General features: G+C 37.1%; 1 protein-coding gene across 2 annotated transcripts in view; it reads right to left on the reverse strand.

Annotated features, from left to right (window-relative positions):
• gabra2b (gamma-aminobutyric acid type A receptor subunit alpha2b) overlaps positions 1-27,220 on the reverse strand; it is a 66,456-nt gene that overhangs the window by 16,351 nt on the left and 22,885 nt on the right. For both annotated transcript variants that reach the window (XM_084134088.1, XM_084134089.1), the window contains exons 5-8: positions 17,135-17,355; positions 14,397-14,479; positions 14,128-14,271; positions 4,277-4,429 (exon numbers count right to left, since the gene is read on the reverse strand). In XM_084134088.1, coding sequence (XP_083990214.1) covers positions 4,277-4,429; positions 14,128-14,271; positions 14,397-14,479; positions 17,135-17,355 — 601 coding nt within the window. The remainder of the gene's footprint in view (positions 1-4,276; positions 4,430-14,127; positions 14,272-14,396; positions 14,480-17,134; positions 17,356-27,220) is intronic.

The following is a 27,220-nucleotide window of genomic DNA, read 5'->3' on the forward strand; positions in this document are numbered from 1 at the left end:
CTCGACCGCCGTCATGCACATCTGAGCTCCATTTTAATGCCATTCTCTCTATTTCAACTTTAATATCTTGACACATCATTTAACTATAATAAGCTATACACAACATGCTAACGATTCATGTGATGCTCTACAATTAACGTGAGGCATTAATGTACTGACGTTTTAGCGTTATTGTTTAGCAATACAATATCTCTTTTGGGAACGCTAGCTCTGAACATGTGCCTTATGGAAGGTTGTTTAAAAGGCTGTATAATAGACGGACAGAGCGAGAAAGATAAGAGGCAGAAAGAGGCCGGGACAGCTGAAGAACTGCCAGAAAGACTCCAGGGACAGAGAGAGAAACCGACGGGTAGAATAAAGACAAAGACAAAAAGAGAGACAGACGGTAGAGGCAGAAAGACATCTGAACCTCTGCCAGGAGGGCTCATCTCCTCAACATTACCTGCTTAGCAACACAGAGCTCAGGGAATCTCCACAGTAACCGAATTTTTCCGTACCTGAGCTCCATAAATCCTCACAGAAATGCCCAGAAAGGACCGGCTTCCCCGTTAAAGTCTCTAATCTGGGGCAGAAGACTCTGGAGCCAAAGGCTCCCAGGGCTCCTTGTGAATTTTATGGCTTGAAGGTCAATTCAGCTTCTTCAGCTACAGTAGTGTTTCTCACAGTCCTGATCCTGGAGTACACCGGCAATGCACATTTTTGTATGATTTCAATACTTAAAGTTAGAGTTAACCGGTTTTGCTGATTAATCTGCACAGATTACCGATTACTGGAACATTCTGTTATCGGTAAAAATCCATACCGACTGTTTTACAGGGGTTGCGTTTGTTTGCTGGAGCGGCTGAGAAGGGTCCACTGTCATTAAACAGTACGAGAGCGGCCTCTAGAGGTCAAATAAAACCATCAGTGATGCCTCGTGGAGTTTGTTTTGACACAGAGCGGACACTTCAGATGCAGATTTAAAACAGACAATTAAAACGGTATGTATACAGTACATGTTTTCATATCATTATAAAGTAATTAATTTGTTGACTAGATGCTGTATTAGTGAAGAACAGCAGTATGTTTGCCTGAGTAACCAGAGAGGACGCTAACTAATACCTCAAGCGGTGACAAAAACACGTGCAAGCCGACCCAAATGTTTAATGTCACGCTTGTTACCTTTTATTTGCATTAGTTTGTATCCAGCTGGTCACTTTTATGCATTCGTTAGCCAGCGAAGTTGTATATTTAAAGCTAGTGACATGAGAAAGAAAACTGTATCTTCATGCATACAGCCGATAGAAACGCATTCGATTTCAGTTCTTTTTTCATTGTCACAGTAATACATATTTTGTTATTTTTATTAGATAATCATTAATAGTTTTAAAATAGTAACAAATAAGGTGTGAGAGTATACAAATGTGTGTCTAATTTCAATGCTATGGTGTTTGTGTAGATATTTAAAGATGGCCATCTGCAAGCATGACTGTTTGGGTTTGTATGAAATTGTAACACTTTACAATAAAGTCAATTTGTAACATCAACTAAGGTTAATAAAAGTATTGTTCATTGTTAATTTTGATATTTACTAATACATTTTTACATTTTAAAGTTGTGTCTCTTAACATTAGTAAATGCAATTTGAACTAACACAAATTATCAAGATATAATTAATGTAAGAATATTTTTTAGATTTAAAAAGTTTTCATGGTTCAGTGCTGTTTTTAAATTTTTGTAATATTGTTCAGCAGTATTTTATGTGTCATGCTGGTTTCATTCAGTATCCATTTTAAAAAAACTAACGGTTGATTAATCGGTTATCGGCCAGGGGTGCGTTTCCCAAAAGCATCGTTAGCCAACTATGTTCGCAAGTTCCGTCGTTATCAGCATAGTTCAACGAGTCGGTGTTTCCCGAAACCACTACGACTTTTAGTTTGTCAAGAGATTTAAAGCACCGTTTTTGAAGAGTGCGCATGTGCAAACGTGCTCTACTATGTAAGAACGAGCCTATGATTGAATCTGGAAATAAAGCAAAATAACAAAAAAAAAAGAGAAATAGTCCTCAGATGTCATGTCTGTAATTTATAGCAAAACATCTAGGCTTAATTCGATCTCAAACAGATTCATTAAAAGAAGTTATTACTCCACCACGTGCGTGACGTCATAAACCAACGTGGTTTAACGACCGCTTTGCGACAATACGGTTTAGGGAAACAGTCGTGACTAGCTAGTTGATTTCTTCAACGATGCATCGTACTATGGTAGTTAAGCAGCGAGTTACGTCGTTTTTCGGGAAACGCACCCAAGCGTGGTCCAACCTAGTTATCGCTATCGGTAAAATCCACTATTGGTCGACCTCTACTTAAAATAACCAATTTAGGTCATAGAGGCTCAACTAATTAACTACAATCAGGTGTACTGGTACTGTATATTGGAAAACATGCTCCAGTTTCTAGAATAAAAAAAGTCATACTTTCGTATTTCATGGCCATGGCTGTACCATGGGTGGCTGTACCCACCATTGAGGTCCGGACCCCTGTATTTTTCTGGGGTTGTGAAATAATTGCCTAATATTAACAGTACATTGGTGCTGCAAAGATATTAGACAATGCCAAGATAACGGACTTTCTCATCTGAGCTGATCATACATAAAGTCTGGGATTCAGAGTGTAAAGTCTTTGCTGATTTATTTATTTTTTATTCTAGAAAAGATCTTAGACATCTCTAAGATAGTCAAAAAACTGTTGTAAACTTCACTTTAATTTCCTCCTGAATGGGTAACTATGACAACACATACAGTACGTACATCTATTGTTAGAATTGTAAATCTAGACTCAATCACAGCCATGTCAATTTTAATCTAAAATCAAACCTTCATTCAGCTCAGTGTGACCTTTGTCCTATTAATCTGTCACAGTAAATTAATTTATGCAGATTTTCTCCATCAGTTTGGCTGGAGGACAACAGTGTGTCATAAACCCAGCAGAAGTCAGAATATCAGTTTGACAACAGCGAATGTGTAGAAAGATTTGAAATGTAATCAATCATTTCATTGAAACCTCAACATATTACACGATAAACACATCACTGATCATTACGTTCCATTTATGATATTAACTCTTTCCCCTCCATTGACGAAAATTTCCGTCATTTATGAGACAATGCTTCCCCGCCATTGATGGAAATTCCCGGCGTTCCATGTTTTCACTGTTATTCTGTAGGGGGCGCTATGACACATCTTCTGAAAGAGTACTGAATCTCCAGATCAAAAGACACGTGAAGATGATGCAGAAACAAGCGATAGTGTACATAAGCAGATGAATATGTAAAATAACGCGATCATCAACATTAAACTGCATATAAATCAAAACTGCCTAATGTTACTGAATGAAATGTCGACCCAGGACGAGCTACAGGACTGTGAAGCTTTAGGGGTGTTGAAGGACTCGATCTACTCCATCTGTGTTTTGATCATCATTCTGAATCCCATCCAGACGTAGTCTTTGACAAAATGCAAATGTTGCTTTTTGTGAAACATATTCAAGTGTTGATTAAAAAAAGGAATGCATTAATCTAGAATATTTATTTATTTATTTTTTTTAAAGCAGAGGGTCTGTTCGAGCATTCTTTTGATATATTGCATATTCAGATATTAATACAACGACATATTGTAGGGGGCCATGTAAGTTTTGCGAAAATGATCAAAAATGCTGGCAGTGGCTGAGAGAGTTAAAACACCTCACATTTGAATTGCAAGCAACAATACACCATACAAGTATGCATCAAGAAACCAAAAAGAATGTGTTTGTATTTTCATCCAGATAAAATCAAAGAGGAACTGCATGCTCATTGAGTTCCCTTTCGAGAGCGGTAACTCTACATTGCATATCTACACTGTGGGAACTCCTCCCTTCTCCACTTTTGTTGAAATCTTATGAGCTAATGCCAGCTTGGAACAGCTGGCCAATTTTCGCAAAGTATGCAAATACTGACAGGCTCGCGGGCGGTGTAAAATGCATGGGCGCGACAATTGCGTCAGAATCACAACTGAACGCTTGCACAGCTGATCAAACAACGAACACGGCGGCTGACGCAATGTCTCGTTCCCACCTCTCAGGGTTTTATTTTCCACCTCTCAGGGTCTCTATGAGTTTTATTTTCTTTGCAGTTGTATTATTATAGTGCCATATGTCACGTCTCCGAAGTAGCGTCCAAAGTTTGAAATATTCCCAAAAACCCAGAGCAATCTGAAGTTTGTGAGTAAATTGGAGATTCACTCAGAGATTAAACTCACCAAATACAGTTCGGGCCGGAACAGACTCTCGGTTCAGCCAGAAGGACACCTGGGACAGGATGACGGTCATGATGCACGGCAGGTACGTCTGAATCACAAAATAACCAATCTTCCTCTTCAGGTGGAAGTGGGCCGTCATCACAGTGTACTCACCTGTGGGGGGAAAAGAGAGACTTATGGGAACCAGTCCAAAATAAGATTCAAATTGGCTTTGTTGAGTAAATACAAAAAAACACTGGAGGGTATCAGATTCACAACATAATATATGAATCTTAAATACTAAGAGATGTGAGCGATTAAAATCAGACATACAAGTGGTAACTTGAAAAAAGCTCAGTGACTGTCACATTCAAAATTCATTCATCAAATGTTTATCAGGGAAACCAGAAGTTTTTCTACAAAAATAAACTGGATAAATTTACATGCAGATATTTGTTAAAAAAAATATCGTCCTCTTAAATACTAGATTTATGTAGTCAAAGGATTGGCAATTATTTAACTCCTATACAGTTTCAAAGCTTCGTAAACAAGGATAAAAGGATTTAACAAATATGAAGATCATGATGGATCTCAATTTTAAGTTTCACAGAGAAACTTGCTAATGCATGATACCGCAAAGCGCCAAATATGCAAGGGACAAAAAAAGTTTCATGATCAGTAAGAAATATTTATGGCTGATAAAATTCCCCAATTCAGGTCACCATCAGCAAGTGTTACACAATAATTTGATAGTCCACTTTAGACATTGTATTAACTATAAGTAACTTTGCAACTACATGTCAACTAATTCTCATTAGAGTATTAGACTGTTAGGTTCAGGTTGGTATAAATAGTTGACTTATACAAAGTGACTTATAGTCAGTGTAATGTCTGTTGGGGAGCATCAAAATAAAGAGTTAGCAGATATTAAGCAGACAGTCTACTAATACTCTAATGAGAGTAAGTTGACATGTAGTTGCAAAGTTACTTATAGAATGTCTAAAGAGGACAATCAAAAGAAAGTGTTAGCAAATCTAATTTTGGATCCTGATGGGAAATCATAAGAAAAGATTAAGTAAAAAGGGGCCAGGTGAAGAAGCGGCACTCTGTAAATAGGACATCAAAGAACAAATTATGAAACGCATATTACGATGCATATTATATATTCTGAAAGGGCTGAAGCAGGGCAGGGAAAGATGCATATAATTATAAGCCGGAAGCAATTTGAGGGAAGCCAGAATTACACCTCATTTCATGAAGCTCCGGATCAAACGATCAGGTCAGTGTAAACCGACTCTACGGAGACAGATTGTTACCAAGCAAAATGACATAAAGAAAGAAAATCTCCTCGACATCATCATGAGGTTTTTAACCTCATTATCACAGAGCATTATTCCAACCACTCGCAGAGACACACAGAAACGTGGCAAACCGCCTGGAAACGGAGAATCTCCGCCGGCAAGTGGCCCACGAGACAGAGAGAAAGAGAAAGAGAGGGAAGGCATAACCCAAGGATGGAGGAAGACTTTGGTTGCCCATGGCAACAGAAGAGAGAAATCTATCTGGTGCCTTTGGATGTTGGTGGAGGATGCCGAGCTGGTGCCATTTGGCAGAGGGGGGAGACTCCTTGTCCTTTCTGCAGAGGAAGCACTGACGGATTTGAGCCAGCTCTAATCCTGTAAATCTCATTCTTTCCTTTCCTTTCCTTGTTGAACTGCACACGGCATCCTCTCGGACACGGTTCCTCCTTTCACCAGCACCGGTTATCTCAGCACAGAGCTGCGCTGGGGAAAATAAGCACGGATGAGGATGAGCAGTGTCTGCTTTCATTTAATTAATAGCAGTCCACTAGAAAAAAACAGCAAGAGGAAATGTAAATGTGCACAGTTCAGGCGTGTGTGTGTGTGAGAATGTGTCTCCACTGAATAAAAAGATTTAAAAGGGAAATAAGACTGTGTCTCTACTGTGGAGAAAGACGACAGCTCTCTTTCAAAACCTAGCGTGCTGCCTATACCTTGGCTGGATTATAAAGCAGCATCATGTTTGTTCATTGAAATAAAGCTGAAATAAAATAAAATATAAATATTAGATGGAAAAACTTTTTTAAAGGAAATTATAAATGTTGCCTTGGCAACTAACTGAAATGAGCTTAAGCTGAAGCACTAAAAATGTCGGGAAAATAAATAAAACTGAAAAAAATAATAATAACTGGAAATAAATAAAAACAAAAACTGAACTAAAACTGAAACTAAACCTAAATTAAACCTCTCTCTCTCTCTCTCTCTCTCTATATATATATATATATATAATATACATATACATACATATATATGTATATTTGTCAAACGTTTTTAATTTGCGTTTAACGCTTTTCATCTAATATTTATATATATATTATTAAAATTTTTCATTTTAATTTAATTTTAGCTTTTGGTCATTTTTTTATGTAAAATTTATTTATATATATATATATATATATTTATGATTATGATCTTTTTCAAGATTATGAAAAAATGTGTCAGTCTAATTAAAACTGCACTATTTGTGCTAGGCATTATGCTTATTAGTGTTTGTTGTTAGTTTAGCAACATGCTAATGTCAATATCTATCGGAATTGTGAGTTCAAATAAGTAGCACTATTTGTGTTTAACCAAATCAGTTGTTTATGAAGTTTTATTGTAGTTAGGAATTTGCCTTTAAAGATAGCAGCCTATTTTACAGTAGGCAGTAGTGGACAGCAAGACAGCTCACACTAGGTTTTGGCACAGAGCTAACGTGTGTGTGCGTGTGTGTGTGTTAGTAGCCACTCAGAGCTGCCGCCTGTGCACCGTGAAGATGTTAATTAAAGCGTGAAGATGACGATCAGTCACAGGAGATGCCGTGATTCTCTCTGGAAAGCAGAGATTCCAGAACACACACTGGCTCGATTCCAAACCCCAGTGAGCTGCTGTGCCGTCTACTGTCTACACACACTTTATAAAGCAGCGTCGTAATCGAAATCAAACCCCAAGAGTGGCTGAACTAAACTGCTCTACAAATACAGCAAGTCCATTAATGCTCACACAAATAGAGTGAAGTTGAATAGAATAGAATAGAATAGAATAGAATAGAATAGAATAGAATAGAATAGAATAGAATAGAATAGAACAAAATAGAAGAGTTGGGCATGATGTCTAAAAATGTTGTCTAGGAAGGCAGCTGGAACGGAGCTGATATATATTACAGCAACACTACACTTGACACAGAGATTCTCATTAAGGAGCCTGACCTCATCCTGACCTGAAGACCAATGCAGGTAATAACAGGAGAAAGACTATCGTTTTTTCACACATCATTTAATGAAGGCAAAGAAATAGCCCTCTGAGACACAACTTTATTTCAGGGTCTTCTGAAAAGAGGCATGATGCAGCAATAAAACTTCATTTAAACTGCTGAAACCGGCCTTCAGCCGCGCACAATGCTATCTTCTGAAAAGCCTCTTACACAAACTGCATGTAATGAATAAGACATGCACTGTAAAAAAAATAAATAAAAATAAATAAAAATATTACGACATAGTATTTTTGTCTGCTTTTACAAATTGCATTGAGAAGATTACTTAAGATATTAATGTTTTCTGAAAAAAAAAAAAAAAATCAAACTTAAGTGAGTTTGTGCTTAAGTGAGGTTGGGGTTAGAAAAACAAATCTTATTAGGGCCCGAGCACCGATGGTGAGAGGACCCTATTGTTTTTGCTCCGTTTCTTCTTCTTCTTCTTCTTCTTCTTCTTCTTCTTCTTCTTCTTCTTCTTCTTCTTCTTCTCCAAAGTGAATCGCTTTTTAGAGGGCCTTAACATGCTCGAAAACTCATGAAACTTTGCACACGCTTCAGAAGTGGTGAAAATTTACGTGCGATATGGTCAAATTCGTTAAATTATTGCCCCCACATTTTGCCCTGGCTCTAGGTTTCACGTACAGGTATGAAATTTGGTACATACATGTAATGACCCAATACCTACAAAAAAGTCTCTTGGAGCATAGCCCTAAACACAACAGGAAGTCAGCTATTTTGAACTTCCTCCTAGATTTTGTGCATTTTTCGTAATATCCTGATGTTGTACTTTAACGAACTCCTCCTACAGTTTTGATCTGATCCTCTTCAAATTTGGTGAGTGTAATCTTAAGGCCTTTACTAAAGGCGCTGGGTGGCGGTGGCAGGGGTGTTAGGGCCCTTTTCATCGCTGCTTGCAGCTTTAATTTTATTTGTATTACTTCACTGAGATATATTTTCATGTTTTTAGGCATAAACTCAATTTAGATATTTTTATTTTTCATAGAGCAAGATTGAATGTCTTAAGACATTGTGTTTCTCAAGTAAATCTCGATGTTTTAATGTTTTGATATTTGCACAGCGAAAAACAAGACAAAAATACTGAGATTTACAGTAAACAATTGAAAGCTGAATGAAGACCCGAGTCAATTATTTGCCTGAAAGAATACCGATAATATATGAAGCGCTTGGCAAAAGCATATTGTCATCTATATAGAAGCTCTTCTTCTAAGAGTGTGGAGTCCAGAGGGTTAAAACAAAATGATCTGTGATTGGTCACTTTTACCAAGCAATCTCTTCATGTTTAAGTGTGTGTTTATTGGGCCAGAATAAGCTGCGATGAGGACTAGACTTTATGCTGATAGTCAAATGTCTGGTTACGCCGGTCTACACACACATCCAAGCGCTGCAAACGATGACAGATCTGCACCGCTAATTACCACCAGCGAGTGTGTATCGCCCTCTCCCACTACAAGCGTGACGCTGATCGCCATGGTGATGTTTCAACTTCTACGCATGATGTCACTGACAGAATGCCAGCATCATTTGATCTTTCCTGTTCTCTCTCTCTACATGTCTCTCGTTTTCCATCTTTCGCAGGGGAAACCCGGCCTCTATCGTCAACAAGCATGTTCGCCAGTAATGATCTCACAAAAACAGACAGATCTCAGTGTGTCAACGTCATGACGGACAGAAAAGGGGTGAATAGAACTGAGAGAGGGGTAATTTTGCGATAAAAGCAATAGTTCACCCAAAAATAAGAAGAAAGAAATCTGTCACTTTCTTACCACCATGTCGCTCTAAATCCGTACCACTTTCTGTGGTGCTTGTGTGTCATGTTGTACATTCGTCTACATTTTACCATAAAGATTTTAAAGGACATTAGGCTGAGTAAAGTAATAAAATAATTAGCATTATTGGGTGAACTAGTCCTTTAACAATTGCTGTGTGCAGGTGAATCTAATGAAAAGGTCATGGTCACATTTAAACCCAAAAATACATTTAAATAAACCAATGAATTAATAAATATTTTAATATAAATATATATATATATATATATATATATATATATATATATATATATATATATATATATATATATATATATATATATATATATATATATATATATAAATTCTTTAGTTCTTCTGGGGAACATAAAAGAAAAGTAAAATAAAGTAAATGGGGTCCAAAAGATTTAACCCTATCGACTTTTTAAAAATATATTTTTTGTGTGTATGTGTGTGTGTTCCACAGGAGAACTAAAATCATGCATTTTGACATTATTTTCACGATAATTAAGCACATTTCCCCCTCATTATTCTCATTACTGTAATGCGTCCGCACAATGTGTTGTGTTTGTGTGTGTAATTCTCATTATTCTCAATGGTGCTTCTCATTAGATTCTCATTAATGTAATACACAAAAATCTTAATGGTCCTAAAAATAGGCTTCATGTTCTTTAAGGAAAATACCATTTCAAATTTCTCTTTCTTGTGATTTCTTTGGGGTGATATATGGTCAGGAAAGAAAATTTGCACACTGATGTATTGACTCTGAGTGTGTATCTGTTATCTTAAAGCCATTATCACAGCACTGATAAGCCAGAATAACACATGGGCGTCACGTATCCTGGCATCGTGTTTAAGTGCTCAGCTGACACTGCGCCTCTCAACTACACTTGGTTTTTGTAAACACACCCCTTCATTGCATCATTAATCAATGTAAACACACACACACACACACACACACACACACGCACAGATAGACAAACCTGAAGTGGCTTTACTCTAAGTGGTTTCCGACCCTGTGGCCTCAAGGAAGAAAGGTATTAAAAAAATCCTTCAGATATTGCGAACACTCAAGTGTGCAAAATGTAGTGCGCACTCAAGTGTGGCAGCTGACCCAATTTCCCTCAGACGGCATGTTCACGCTGTTGTAATGAATGATTAATATCACTTTACATGATGCAGACTTACAAGAGCCCCGGGAGAAAAGGTCCAAAGGCTCATGCATGTGAGTTTTAATGCACACGTTTGTGTGTGTTTGTGTGAGTGAGCCGCCGGTACCAGTTTGAGTACACTTAGTATGGGTGATGCAAACAGCACTTAACAAATGGGTCTGAACAGAAGACACGAATCCCGCAGGACATGGCACAGCAAATTGGGAATTCTGTCTTAGGAAATGAAATGGAAACAATTAACAAGTATATTTCAGGCTACTGAATAGAGAATACTCCTCTCATTACCTTCATGTCCTCACAACTTCAGAAAGGGTGATGATTTGATTAAATTAAATTCCGATTTATATGTGCAACCACTTTTACAATGCAATTCATTCTCGAGCAGCTTTACATTGAAGGTCCCGAAATATTCAGTCAAGGCAAAGTTCTTTTTCGTTCTTCGTTCAGGCTTAAAATAAATTCAGAATAGCTTTTGCAGCGATATATTGTGAGCGGATATCCCGACTGCTGAGAGCTGTGTTTAGATGAATATGTAAATATGTGACCCTGGACCACAAAACCAGTCATAAGTCGCACGGGTATATTTGTGGCAATAGCCAACAATACATTGTATGGGTCAAAATTATCGATTTTTCTTTTATGCCAAAAAATTATTAGGATATTAAGTAAAGATCATGTTCCATGAATCTTGTAAGTTTCCTACCTTAAATATATCAAAAATGTATTTTTGTGAGTGAATGCAGCACAATCGCGAACATAAATGGACAACTTTAAAGGAGATTTTCTCAATATTTCGATATTTCGAAACCCTCAGATTCCAGATTTTCTAATCGTTGTATCTCGGCCAAATATTGTCCTTTCCTAACAAACCATACATCAATGGAAAGCTTATTTATTCAGCTTTCAGGTAATGAATACATCTCAATTTTTAAAATTTAAAAATACCCATAAGACTGGTTTTGTGGTCCAGGGTCACATATGTGTTGCGCACTGCGACAGCAGTGAGAAAACTTCAGTTTTTACTCTAAAGCAGCTCTCCAGTGTGTTCAAGTTTTTATCCGCGTCTGACCTCGACGGACTGAACAGAAGAAATGAACCTGAGAAGATTTCCATGTCAAAGGAGCTGAGCCAAAAAAGCTACAACTACTTATTACGTAATTGCCACAGACCAATGGTAGTTCAAATCTGTTTACCAGCCGGAGCGAACTTTTACGGGACTGCAAACAAACCTTGTTTTGCCATGATGTTATCATGATTGGAAATTATGTCACACTAGTTTATTCTTCAATTTCACCTTACATATACCAAGTCTTTTAAAATCTCCAGTGAGATTGCAAGGGAAAAGGACATCTCAGATAATTTGAGATTTACACAAGAAACATACACTTTTTTTTCTACAAATAAAGACGTGAATGCTTTATCAGTAAACTGTAAACAAACCTTAGCAATCAAGTAAGCAATAGTTTCCTTCAAATGTCTGTGATATTACACCAGATATGCTATAATTCAGGTGATTCTAAACATATCAATAGTTGAACTAATTTAACTTGTTCAAGCTTCTCTACAGCTGTATTTTTGATTAAATAAATGCAACCTTAATGAGTAGAAGAGAGTCCTTTCAAAAAATAAGTCTTACTGACCACAAACTTCTGAACAGTAGTGTATTATATACAGTACGTCCCAACTTCCATATTCAGTTATTAGTATCCATATCATCTTTTAATAAGCCTGTATTGGTTGATTGCTACTGTTGTGCATGAATAAAAGTCCAGAATGTCTTTAATTTCTTTGCAAGTTGTGACCATTTGCAAAGATAAGGTACGCAAATATGACAGTTTGTGTGTCTTCTGTGTGTTGTTGTTGTTGTTGTTGTTGTTGTTGTACAGTCCCTCTGGTTTCTCTGTGCTCAACTGAAGTGGAATATCTTGTATGCGCTGTGGCCTCAGTCTCACCCCACGTCAAAAATATGTTCGCTTTACTGAGCTACCAAATGCCAACACGCAAGAAATGTCACAGCAACCCAAAGATTTGCATGAGAGAGAGAGAGAGAGAGAGAGAGAGAGAGAGAAAGAGAAAGAGAGAAAGAGAAAGAGAGAAAGAGAGAGAGACAACCAGAGGAAGAGACAGACAGGGTTTGTTGAGTCTTGCCTAGAGATCGTGTTAAAGCACATAGAAGATGAAGCAGGACAGAACGAATGTGCACTTGGTAAACTATGATAGAATGAAGGAAAAATCTGCCGTGACATCCGACAATCCTTCAAAATCATCTTCATTTATCCAACATGTCGGTTCAGTGTAACTTCTGTCATCATTTACTCACTGTCATGTTGTTTCAAATCCATATTATTGACTTTGGAAGAATTAACCTTATAACAGATAAATCATTGACAGCCCAAATAGCCAATCAAATCGCTGCGCTGAGAAGCCTTGTTGTCATCCGATTCCTTTGACTAGACGCTGTTATGGCACTTGTAATTCCAATACTAGGTATCCAGAGTGGCTATTTAATGGAGTTTTGTTTGTTCTGGTCCCGAATTCAGCCAGTAATCTCGAAAAATGCAAGCCTGGGATAAGACTTGTCATTCTTTATGACACTGAACTTCGTTAATTTTACACTTGCGTGATTCTGTGACGTTTTCTCCATTAAATAGAAAGATTATACAGATGAAGCTTGTGTGTTTGGACAGTTTTCATTAACAAGATCCAATTTGGAGTTTTATATGGCAGTGAGCTTCATCTTCAGAAAAACTGAGCAGTAAATTTGGTCCATTTCCTCCATATATTTATATCTACTGTTAAAAGTGAACATCTGTATTCTGAATGCACATAGCCTTCATTCAAGATAGTTGTGCCTCTGTGGATTTCATCTTATATGTGGATTATTTGGTAAAATTTGAAAAACAGAAGCATGCTGAATGGACTCTGGTGTGACTCTCCGGTTTCAACAGCTCTGAAATGTAATAAATGAGGTGACATGCAGCCCAAATTTAACTACTATTTTAAGAAAAACACACAAAACACATTGCAAATTGTCCGTAACACATTTTTCTTGTGTTAATGTCAATGTTATGACATGTGGACTGTCTGCATTCTTGCACAGATTTTCCCTTGTATTTTACTGTTTCCTCTTCTTCTACTGTAATATTTAGTCTCAACATAACAACCTGATTTTGGGGACGCGATTTATGCATCTTCCGAGTACAGAATCTCTGAATCAAAGCACAGGCAAAAAAGGAGCAGATACAAGCTATAAAATCATTGCTTATGCATGTTGTAGTCTTTGAAAAAAAAGCTTTTTGTTCGAAATGTTGATTTTTTTAATGAAACTTACCCACATTCAAGTGTTGATGAAAAAGAATGCATGAAGCTAGAATAAAATGTTTTTTAAAGGCTCTGTTCTTTTTTTTATATACCGGTATTGCATGTTCAGATATCCATACAGCAAAATATTGTGGGGGCAATGAAAATTGTGTGAAAATTATCAAAAATGCTGGCAACTTTTTTAGAAAGCTCTTCAACTTCTTGAAGAATCTCTGCTTTTTCCCAAATAATGTAACCATATTGTGACTAGTAAATCTTAATGTCTAAGTTTCGGACTCACCAGTGCTGGATCTGATGGTTTCGTTTCCCACAGTTTGTCCCAGTAGGTCATACTGGTTCAGTCTAGAGCTCTCCTCTTCCACCACCACAGAGTTGGACGCGTTCTTCGTCCAAGTGTACGTCACTTCTGTCGTTGTGTAAGCATCTGTAGGAACAATTTCAGTGGGGCCACAATTAAGACTTTGCAGATGACTGTCTGAAATGTTAAATCAGTCAGTACAAGAAAGACACTCGATGATGCTTTGGTAAACAAATCCAGCTGTTACTCACAGCTGCCGAATTTAAGCGGACAGGAGTGGAAGTCCATGGGGAAATCTTCAAGATGCATCGGACACTCAGCATGCACCGTCAATCTGTGACAATGCACAAACACAACAAAAGGAGAAATTTAATACCATTATCGTTACTAGCAGGATTTAGAGGTCTACTTCCAGACCCGATCCCAACGCTACCCGAAGAACTTGCAGGTTTCGACACGGATTCGGGTTAATGTTTTATGAATATCTTCGGGTTCGATTTTGGGTTTGTCATGAAGAAAAAACATAATGCACATAAAATAACATTATAATACCAATTTATAATAGTACATTGAGTTGAATTGATTGACATTGAACTTTTAATGTGTTTAAAATGATAGTTTCATCTTTACGTCAGCGAATAAATATGTTGATATATAATATACAGTATCTCTTATTTAACACAAACGAAAATAAAAAAAGAATACTATGCTAGTCAACTAGAGATGCCTTCTTTAGATACATCCGTGCTGCGAGATTTTTTAAACAATATCGGCCCAGGCAAAAAGTGGTGGTGACGTCCCACCCGCAAATTATACCTATGCTTATCGCTTTCTCACTTCTGAAACTAGTATAATGACAGGCTCTTTAGCAAATTTAATGGCCAAATAAAAATAGCATTGAGACTGTGATATTCAAAATGCTGCTTAATTGTATATTCTCAATATTATTGTGATTATTAAATATGTCAGCCATCCTAATTACTTGTAGTCCTGTAAATGTAAGTTCTGGATATCCATTTTCACATTCATTTCCTCTATTTCACTGCTTCTTTCTCCTTCTCAGTCTCTCTCTCAGTTTGTCTCCTTTTTTCTTCCTGCGCTTCACGGCTGAGTCAGGCTCTCATTGATTTGGCATCAGAGAGGAGCATTTGTGCTCACAAAAAGTGCTGGGAGCGAGAGAGCGATTTAGAAGAGAGAAAAAGCAAGAGAAAATTGAGAGAGTACATGTTGGAGAGTGTCATGATGTTTTCTGGAGCAGCGTCGGGATGAACAGAGGCGAGAGTCATTATGAAAGGCCATGTTGTTTGGGGTTTGTGTACATGACACACAGCAATATATCACGGCTTCTGCTCTTCCCATTTCATCTGCAGGTAATTAGGGAGATTGATGATGATGTTTGCGGACTCTTGAATATGTCAATTATAATGACAACTGTGCTTTACTACGAAGTCGTCACTGGTTTTAACAAAATCAGCTCTTATAAAAGTGAGTGTCACATTTCTGAAAAGAGATGAAACGTCTTAATTAGTGGCTGAATCGATACAGCCGGCTGCATGAGGACTGTGGGAGTCAGTGAGGGATGAATTATTCAAATTTGCGGGAATACAAGGTGATTCAGGGATTTACATGAGGAATGACTCCATTAGCCACCCACAATATGAGCTAAATAGATCATTCACCAAAAATATAAATTCTGATAACATTATGAGAGAATCAGATTAACAAAATTAAAGCCATTTTTCACTGGAAATTAACTGGAGGGCAGGATTTCTTACACAAAACGATCCAAGACTTCAGAAGACTTGGATTATAGTTCACAAGATCATGCTTGATAGCCCAGATATGTTTTTTGAAGGTGTAAACAGACAATATGATCAAAAATCTGATATTTTTAAGTCCAATTCAATGATTGTCAGACTTAAAAAAGCCAGATTTACAGTCATATTTTTTGTTCACATCATGAAGCATTAAGCTTTTATTGAAAAGGTTTGTTTTTAATTCAATGAAAAGGGTTTGCTTTAAGTAAACCTATTTAAATTAATAAAGAAAGAAAGGTCTGCACACACAAATACTGCTGTAAATTCAATCACAATCTATTCTAAAGCAGTGGTTCTCAACTGGTTTGGCCATGGGACCCACATTTTATTCTTTAAAATACCTTCAAAAATGCTAAAAACTTTTATATTATGGTCAGGAGAAATAAAATAAGGTGGAGTCATCTTGCCCCCGGATGCATCTTACCCCACGTCACCCTACTTTTTGGTGATTTCATGATTTACTAATTGACAACATAACTATGACGTTGCATGCTTGTAATTTGACAGGACAAGAAAACTATTTTTTCGGAACAAGTTATGAAAATAACGTTAGAATAATAACAATGACATATAGCTAGACAACATCTCATCTGACTGCAGAATCAAGACAATGCGTTTTTGTCAGACGAGTCAACAGCTTTCACGCACATCTTTCAAAATAAAAGTCTCGCATCTGAAAAACAGAATTAAATTTGTGGTTGTTTTTTTGACTACTCACAAACCAACTGTTCCAGAGCATTAAACATTTTTAAAGCATTATTTTTGCATGCAGTCCTTTCATTATTATTAATTTGATTAATTTAACACACAATCTAAAAGGGTGTAGAGCGATGTGTTTAAATTCACTTAATCTGTTATTGATTTAATAAATTGTGTGCCTTTTGTCAGAAAAATGTGTAAATTAACAAACTAGTACATCAGTAAGGAGCCCTTAAAGGGACATGGTGGTGGGAGGAAAAAATATATTTCAAAACTTTTGCATTGCCCAGAGAAATTACATTCGCTCGCCAAGAACTCAAAGGTTTTGCGAGCGAACACAAAGTTTCTCCAAACATCTGCGAGAGAACGCAAGTGCGTTGACATTTAGTTTTTCCTCCTGTCTCATATTTTTTCCTCCATCACAATGTCCCTTTAGGGGCTCTGTTCGTTAGTAGAATTAGCACCTTGTTTACCTCATGGTGTACAGCAGGGTGCCGTCATCTTGGATACGCAACAGTTTGTTGGGCATGGTCATGTTGTGTGCGACAGATTTCTTCCCGTTGTGAAAGAATGTGTCTGGAGTCCAGATCTTACTGGCCATCAGGTTGTTCAAACGCAGAATGTTCATTGGTCCCTCGAACTTCAGCCGTTCATCCTTCCAGCTCTGCCTGAAGAACACGTCGATGGTGTACTCCTGCCAAAAGATGAAATCACAGCACAGTTTAGAATATACAAGGTTCTGTTAGATGATTTTTGTCGCTAAGGACTTGGACGGTGTTTTGTTTGTGATAATTGGATGCACAATACGCTCTTATACTGATTGACTGGCAGTGAATTCGCTGTATACTCACAATTGTAACAAACCAGTCAATCGGATGAGCTTATAAAAGTCTGCATCAGGGTTTGTGTTCCTCTTGAATTGCATGCAATTCAAATTCAAGCATTTTCTTGTCCACAAAAGACTCAGTGTCTCTAGTGTAACATTTTCTTTATCCACTTATTGTCGCAGTGGTGGATAAACACAGTTTGCCAAATGATTTGCAAATGGAGTTTACTGCATTTGAGACTCAAACCCTGCTGAGGAGAGTCAATCGCTCAAACCTTTAACTAGGGCTGAGGATGATCAGATCCCACTCTCGGCTCCAAGAGAGACTTGTGCTGCCCAGAGATATCATTACAAGCTCATCACGGATGGTAGAACAGGGAAAACTTTTAAAATACTTTAAAGAAAGATTAGGAGTTGCTTTTGAAAAGGGGAAAAGGCGATAGAGTTCGAACTAACAACCAACAAGTTTCCAGTGACAAGCGGTTTGGATACAGTAAACACGAAGCTGTGACGTGACAAAATCACAGCCAACCAGAACGTACAGTAGTTGATGTTGAATATATTGCTATGTGGAGTGGAATTTTGCACCAATAAGATTTCGCAGTGGGCGGGGCTACAAAACACTTCAACACTATAAGCTGATCTGGCAGGTAAAACTGTGATTATAGTTAACTAAAACCATAAAACATAAATAAGCATTAAAAAAAAAAAATAATAATAATAATAATTTTTTTCAGCTCATTGCCAATTAGAGATGCACGGTTGGTGGTTACAGCCACGGACTCCGCGGAAAAACTGTGGATCCGGCGGATGACGTGATGAAAAATAATATTTTAATTAAATTCGGGCGGGTGGCGGGCGGTTGAACCAAGTCATCAGCATCGCCAATCAGCGGATGGCGGGCAGATGCGGTTTTGAAAATTGTTCAAAAACGTTGGTGCGGATGGATGACGGATGGATGATGAGTTTTGTGATGCGGTTGCGGATGAAATAATAGCCCATCCGCGCATCTCTATTGCCAATGCAACATTTCTCATTTTAGTTTAACTTGACAATTAACCATGTGAAATAAACACATTCTTAAAGGCCACGTCTGTAGTACAATACTTAAAACAAACAAAATAAAAACTATATAGACATAAAAAAAAAACCCAATAAAACTGAGAAAAACATGCAACAAGACTTTAATTAAAATGAAACCAGAAAATTAAAAAAAAAAATATGAATCAAAACTATAATAGTATCTTAATGACGCTAAAATAACACTGTTCTAGACTACAAGCAAATCTGGTCAGAACGCAGATCGAGACCAGAAACAATTCTAAACTGATAGCAGTTATTCAAAACACAGTAGACCACAAAACACTTAAGGGACCATTATCACAGAAAGCGTTTTTTAAAAGTTAAACTTCTTTTAACATAAGCAACGCTTTTGTAGAATGACGTCATGCGAGACACGCTGCAAAAGACATGTCCGTCTAGCGCATGTTTGCATAGAAAAACAATGGAAAACCATGAAGATGCAAAAACACGTTCTGTGTGAACGGACTCTGAGACTATAAAGCAGATCTAGCAGTTAAAGCAATTCAAGAATAACAGAAACCGCAGACTGAAAACAGTTCTAAAATGAGTAAATGTAGACTGGAAGTGGTTCTAGGCCATGTTTACACCTGGTATTAAGATGCGTTTTGGTCATTTGGATCACAAGTAGACGAGGAAGACACATTCCTGTTCACCTGGTGTCTCTTTTGTCCACTTTAAACCACTTCTGTCCTGATTTCTTCGAGGGGAGGGTCTATGAGCGGGTAATTGTATGGGTTTTTTCAGATGCAATTTACATATGAACGCAACCGGAGACAATGGAAAAACACAATGACAGCAGCAGCTTTAGTTTCTGCTCTGACAGCCACAAGACCAGCCGAACGCCGTGAGCGTGTGTTAGAAATCAGGAATGGTGAGAGAACATTGTGTTTGGTACATTTTTGTCTTCAAACCAAACTTGGGTCTTCAGCCGACAGTTTAAATTCCGTCTGGCTAGAGCTCTTCTCATAATGTTCACGCGTTAGGTCAGTAGGCGGAGAGTAGAACTTTTGTGGAACGCATTCGACCACACTATGAAATCAATCCGGTCGAATGCGTTTTCGACTACCTCTGGAAGCGCTCGAAGGTGGACAAGCTCAAAACGTTTTAGACCCCGTTTACACCTGTATTTAGCGTCGTCCACTTGTTATCTGATCAACCAAAACGCATCTTAATACCAGGTATAAACACGGCAGACTGAAAACAACTCTAGAATAAAAGCCATTTAAAATGACAGAATTTCAAGAATAAAAGCAGCTTGACTGTAATCAGTTCCTGATTTAAAAGCAGTGCTAGACTAACTTAAATCAATTCTCCATTGAAAGTTCCAGACTGAAGTGCCTCACTGCAAGCGGTTAGACAGAGGCACTGTGCCAGAAGTTTTATTACTGCTCCGACAGTGTCAGAACAACGCAGTGACTCCCGCCGCTGCAGATGCTGGTTTTGATGGATGTACAGCTCGTCCTCTGGCACGTCTCTCAGATCGGGACGTTTCGTCCACTCAGCATTCTGAGATGGTTATGACGGTCTAATTTCAGTCAAGAGGCTTGTATTGTCCCGGCTGAGGAGGATTGATATGAACATCCATTAACAAGAGATGAACCACGAAACCCCAGCACCACACGAACCCTGCACTCGCATTATTACAGATACTCCCACAACATACATGCACGCACACACACATATCACTGAGTAAGGGAAATAAAGATAAGTAGGTGGTGAGGTCAGGAATGAGTGTTTATGAGATTGCCTCACAGGTGCTGAGTATGCATTTACATTGTATTATTCATAGATGCATCATTTATGAGAGTGCGTGTGTGTACAATACTGTTTATTAGTTTGGGGTCTGTAAGATTTTCTAATGTTTTCTAATGTTTTTTGAAAGAAGTCTCTACTGCTCACCCAGGCTGCATTTATTTGATCAAAAATACAGTAAAAATAGTAATATCGTGAAATATTATTTCAATTTAGAATAGATGTTTTGTATTTTAATATATTTTAAAAAGCTGAAATCCTTCAGGAATCATTATAATATGCTGATTTGCTGCTCAAGAAACATTTATTATAATTATCAATGTTGAAAACAGATGTGCTCAGGAAGGAATGAAAGCAGTTCTTGACAAAAAAAATAATATATATATTAATATAAATATATTTAATAATATAAACTAAATTTTTTTTTTTTTAAGAATTAAAGCAGCATCACTAGAAACCATTCTAGGTTAAAAAAAATAAAATAAAAAATCAGTGATGGTGTTCTGGACTAAGAGTTCTAGTGCCAAAGCAATTATAGACAAAAGCACTGCGACACAATCCCAAAGTTTTATTACAGCTCAGACACCATCAAAACACTGCAGTGACTGTATCCAGATTCATTAAAGATGTGTTGTCTATTCGTTGTCTTTGTATTATTTAGCAGTGCACAGTCTTCCTGTAAAGTCTAAACCCATTCAATTAAGACTCCAAACTCACAGCTCATGGAAAGCATTCATTACTTTGCTGTGGCGCTACTGAATCTACCACTGAGTATGTCAGTACTGTCTTCTAACCGCATCGGGGGAAAATGCAGATGCCCAAGATCCCTTAAAGGTGCTGTATGTAATTTCTTTTGACTGAAGTATAAAGATACCATAATATGTTTGCAGAGATTTAGGAAACACACTATATATGTTCAAATACTTGTTTCTCTGAAAAACAATGTGTGATGGATTTTTTAATTAATCATAACTAACATTTATTTTTCTTGCAGGAACAACATTCATTTGCTTTTGAATCTTAAATGTCTCCAAAACCCTTTGGTCTAAAACTCGTGACTCTGAGTTTGTGAGTGTATAATTCACAAATGAAATTAAACTAGACATATGTCTAGGTTTGAAAACTTGTGATTAACAATGAAGAAATCAAGAAAACAGAGTTGGCTTCTACCTAGTAACAGAAGGGTTTGCCTATGAAGAACCAATCAAATTGTAGGGAAATTAGGTCAAAAATTTAATTTTCGCCATTCTCCTATTCTATAAAAACTGTTGTATTCCTTTCGCGGGGGGGATTCTCTCTGAAATTTGTCTGAGATCCTACAGCCGTGATTAAAGCATATTCAAAGGCATTGTCTGATGTCTGTTTATTATTGCTGTGCAGCAAGTTAGAGTTAGGGGACTCAGCCGACGCCGATGAGGAGACGCGCTAGAGTATAAATATTATAAGAAACTGACGTCGACTGTAGACGTTCGGGGACGTCGATTGTAGACGAGACCCAGGTAGACTTAGGTCAGGTGTGAAATAAGAAAAATCTACTACAAATGTTACAGCCATGTTTTTCTACTTATCTGTTTTTTTATCTGTGTGGTCCTGCCCACTGTCAATTTATCCAAAAGTATTTTGACACCCCATGTTGCCAGTTGGCGGAAAACACAGAGCAGCCACGGAAGCCAGCAATCGAACTGGGTCAGAGATGGCAAGGCTCGTCGCTTCCCATTGCGCTCGTTCCTGTTGCGTGTCCTCAATCTGGTATGTGGAATAGTCTGAGGAGGAGGAGGAGGAGGAGGAGGAGGAGGAGGAGGAGGAGGGGGGGGGGGGGGGGGGTTGGGGGGGAGCTCTCTCCAATATTTAGAATTTAGACTGCAGTACCTATTTCAACCGCTAGTTGTCAACATCACATACTGTACCTTTAAGTCAAGTGTACAATTTTATTCCTCTCCAGACTTCACGAGGTAATGTGATTGAGTTAGTAAAAGAATATAAATATCTTGGCATCATTATCGATGATAAATTATCTTTTGGGTCTCACATAACTCATTTAAAGAAAAAACTGAAAATAAAGCTTGGGTTTTATTTTAGAAACAAGTTTTGTTTTTCATTTAATGTAAGAAAGAGGTTAGTTTCTGCTACTTTCTTGCCTGTACTTGATTACGGTGATGCGGTGTATCAGTTTGCTTCCTCTCAACTTCTTTCTTCTTTGGATGCTGTTTATCACAGCGCTTTAAGATTTATATCAGATTGTAAACCTTTAACTCATCATTGTATATTGTATAATAGAGTAGCCTGGCCATCTTTGTCTATTAGAAGGAAAATTCATTATTACCTAATTATTTATAAAACTATTCTGGGGTTGTTGCCTTTGTATCTGGTCTAATTCAAAAGAAAAGTGTTGGGAAATATTCCCTCCGGTCTGATAATTGTTTTACTCTCTCTGTTCCATTTGTAAGACCTGAACTGAGAAAAAGGGCTTTTATGTACGCAGATCCATTTGAATGGAATTTACTCCAAACGAAATTGAAATGACAAACTCTGGTGACTATGGAACATTTTAAATCTATTATTCGGTCACTTGAAGAAGACTCATTGATGTGCAATTGTTTTTAAGTGTTTTAATTGTATATTTGTTGTTTGTATAATGCTTACAATACATATAATTTCAATGCAGCTTTACAGTACTGTTATGTCTATAATGTCTAAGTTTTAGGGTTTAGTTATGACGATATAAAAAGATGATACAAGAGGTCCTAGATCTAGCTATATTGTATTAATAGTGTTGTCTAACACATTTATCAGCGCCGCAGAAACTCAGGCACATGAAAAATCTTTAACGTGATAAAAAAAAAAAATATATATATATATCTAAAAAAAGGATTCTCAACCTTAAATGTGGGTGCATTTGTAAGGGTAGCGTGGCAGCAGATATCAGTTTATCTGAATGCCGGCTGTCCTCGTCTCACCCCAGCTGTGTACAGAGGCTCCTGGGGCCGTAGGGCAGCACAGGGGCCCAACAAATACTGCTTCATCTCTAACCCCTATCTCCGCTTTCCTAGTTGTCTTTCCATCTCATTCGCCTCTTATTCCATACCATCTGCTCTGTGGCTCAGAGGCACACTGCATTAATAGACAGGATGACCTTCTGCGCTGTTGTGTGTATGTATGTGTGTGTGTGTGTGTGTGTGCTTGTGTATCTTGGCTTTGCTTAGGCCAGATAAAGCAGCACCGGAGGCTCTGTGCAGGGCGGGTTTATCAGGATACAGAACCTCCCGTGTTCACCCTCATCCATCACGGCAGGACATCCCGCATGAGGATGATGTTGGTTTGAGATTCCCAGTGCTACCCACAAGTCATATCTGTCACCGCACCTGCTGACAGAAGCTCATGATTAAGAGAAGGAGGCATGATAGAAAAAGAGAGCGATTATGGATCCCATAAGAAAGAGAAATCACAAATTAAATCTCTTAACCCTATAAAGCCTACTGTGTCATATTTGATACTCAAATTTATAAGGCCTCTAAATGATCAACATAATCAAAACTTTGCTGAAAAACCTGTTGCACACGATCTACTACATGTCTTCTGCTGTCTGAGTTTATACCTTTATTTATACTTTGTAGGTAGTTTATACCTACAAAGTATAAATTTAGCAAAGTATTTTAGCTTTTTTTAGCAAGTAAAAGTACTTTTAGTATAATTGTAAAAACATACCGTTTCAGGTCATGTGTCTTTTTGCGGTTAGTGTTAGGTTAGATTTTTATAAAGTGAACATTCAAGTAACTATTATCTTGTTAGTAATATTTCAAGATTCGATATTCAAGATTTTCAACTTAGGTTTACTTGATTATCCATTAGGGGTGTAACGGTACATGTATTCGTCCTGAACCATCACAGTACGGATATCATGGAGTATGGACGGCATACAGTCAGACGATGAAAATAGACAGTCACAGGCGGTCCACACTCCGATCCAGAAGGGGGCGTACGCGGTAATGCCACGTTGTTCGCTAACCGCCACAACAGGGAAAAAAAAGCAGAAGAAGAGATGGGATCTATGCACGGGTGCTTCTCATTTCTAATTTGTGCATCCTCGTTTCCTTTGCTCACTTCCTTTCCTCACGTCTCAACTCCACCCCCCCCACCCTCCACCTCCACATTTTCATTACATATAAAATAAATGTTAACAGAAAAATTAAAATTAAAAATAGTATAACTTGATCTACTAAAACTGAAATAAAAATGAACTAATAAAAATAAAACACAACTTTAACTAAAATTTAAGTGTAAAAGAATTATATATATAATGTAATTTTAATGATACTAACACTGCCATACGTTGACACTATGTTGTCTATTTAAATATTTAGTAGAAGTACGTACAGTAGATGTAAGAAAAGCATCTCAGACAATGTATACTTGAAAGAAAAATCTATCTAAACATCAATTAACTCTCCGAAAGCAACCTTTAAACATTACCATTTTCCTCTGGGAATAGGTGGTTTACTGATGCCACCAGAAAAACCGTGATGTGCAGTTGACTCTGTGAATGCTATTTGTGTCACCCACAATTTAAACAGAATCACCCTGGTACTGCTTCACATATTCTAATAAACCCTGTCTAACCGAAGTCAACCTGACTGCAAACATGCTAATGCTCAGCAGCCACACCTCCCCGACCTCTTCAGCTCATTACCCATGAGTCTCTTCACTCAGCTGTTTACCTGAGTGTCACACGGTTCCCAACAGGGTCAGCTCTAATGATGAGGGTTAGCATGGCCACAGGGCATAGAGAGAGGGAGAGAGAGAGAGAGAGAGAGAGAGAGAGAGAGAGAGAGAGAGGCATTCATTGTAAACCCACAGTGCAGAAAACTAAATCCACAGGCTTTTCTAAACAGCTCAAAGCTCTTGACAATAACAATATGACCTCTGACTTTAAGCGAAATTGCAAAACAACAAGCAAATGACATTGTCACTTGTTTACCAGCTATTTACAAACTAAAGAATCAAATTTACATGTTTTAGAGTATGCTGCACTCCAGTGCTGGGCCTGCATCGTCCTGAAAGTGAAAACACGAAAGAGAACTCGATTCGCTCAGGAATCTGCGTCTCAGACAGCACGTGAAAACTGAATTGAAGTGAAGTCTTCTTGCGCTTGAACAGACATATTCAAACAAAATTGTCAAAATGCCCATCTTGGCAAGTATCCTCACACTCAAAAAAATGAACTAGGAAGGTTGTGCACTTTACATAATATATTTATATTTAGTTTACTTATAATAATTGTGTTTGTTGACTTGAAATGTTTTTTTCTATTAAGGTCCACGTAATTATGTCTCAACTTAACAGTACAAAATCCTAATGCGTTGTCTAAACACAAACCATTTATGTTAAGTAAATAATTCTTACATCCAGATGGTGGCAGTATAGTGCGACGCCAACTGCCATTTTGCCCTAACTTAATTTGATTGTGTTCAATCTGCTTATATATGAAAAATTTAAGTTTATTTAATCCGTTTGTGTTGTCATTACTTGAATGATTTGTGTTGCATCAACTGAAACTTGGCAGTGCTTGTTAGTTCCCAGCATGCTTTGCATATGTTTGAATTAAGAGAGAATAAATGTTAAAATTAAGTGTTATTTTATGGTTTTTGAGAAAATGAGAAAAGGGGAAGACTCGATAGTGTGTAATTGTGTTTAATGTTCAATTACATTGGAATTATTAGATCCATTTAAATTACAGTGGGTTACCATTGTGGAGAAGAGTGGAGCATTTTGTTTGGCTGTGGACTGATTCAGATACTTTCAAATGCTTTGGTTAAAGGAATATGTAAATCTTACCATTTAAGATGCTAATATGTGTTACTGCTGGCTGATAGCTATCTATAGTCTGTCAATTTAAATATGTGTCACTTAAATGAATGGAATATTAAATAAGTTGGATTCACAAATTTTGTTAGTACATATAACTTAACTGACTTTAGTTAGTTAAACTCAAATGTCTCTTGTTGAGCAAAAATGATTGATAATAGTTGGCTTGAGTCAAAAATATTATTTATCCCTAAAACAACCACATTAAGTTAGATAAACTTAATTATTTGTTTTCAACTTTCATAATTAAATTAAGTGGAACCTGTTGACAAGAAAAAATCAATTAAAGTCAAGGTTTCATTTTTTTGAGTGCATATACAGTCAGTTATGTCTTAAGTGAACGTAAACAATGGAGAAAGAAATGCATGTGTATCAGTATATTGGATCCGTGCAGGTCTTAAAGTGACAGTAGCCTAATATTCCTGCTGCTGTCTGTGTTTTTTATTTTAATCGAACAACAAAAGACAAAGAAAAATGACTCCCTGCTCTTGACTAAATAACATTTGTAACTTTAATAAGGATTAATCTAGTTGTTTCATGGATGATAAAAAATAGATATGGTCAGTAAATTTTCTTAACTCTCTGACCAGTGGAAGGTGTGGAAAAATGTTTGTTTCAGGCCCTGGCAACAACTGTGCATGCCATGATGAAAAATGCATTATTCACATGAAAAAGAAACATTGCAATACTCTAAAGGGGAAAGAAATACAATTTATTTAATTAAAACTAACAAATTATAATTAAAACTAAAATCATAATTCAAATACAATGTAATGATCAATGAATTTTATCAATACATTTTTGCCATGAATGAAATATACACTATCGTTCAAAGTTTTTTTTTTATATATATTTTTAAAAGAAGTCTTTGTTCTGCTCACCAAAAATGTATCAAATTATTTAAAATATCAAAAATACAGTAAAAAACAAATATTATTCAATTTAAAAGTTATTTTTTATTTGAGTGTGTTTTAAAATATAATTTATTCCTGTGATCAAAGCTGAATTTTCAGCATCATTATTTCAGTGTCACATG

This window comes from Abramis brama (genome assembly GCF_963993115.1).
Source record: "Abramis brama genome assembly, chromosome: 13".
Taxonomy (NCBI): Eukaryota; Metazoa; Chordata; class Actinopteri; order Cypriniformes; family Leuciscidae; genus Abramis; species Abramis brama.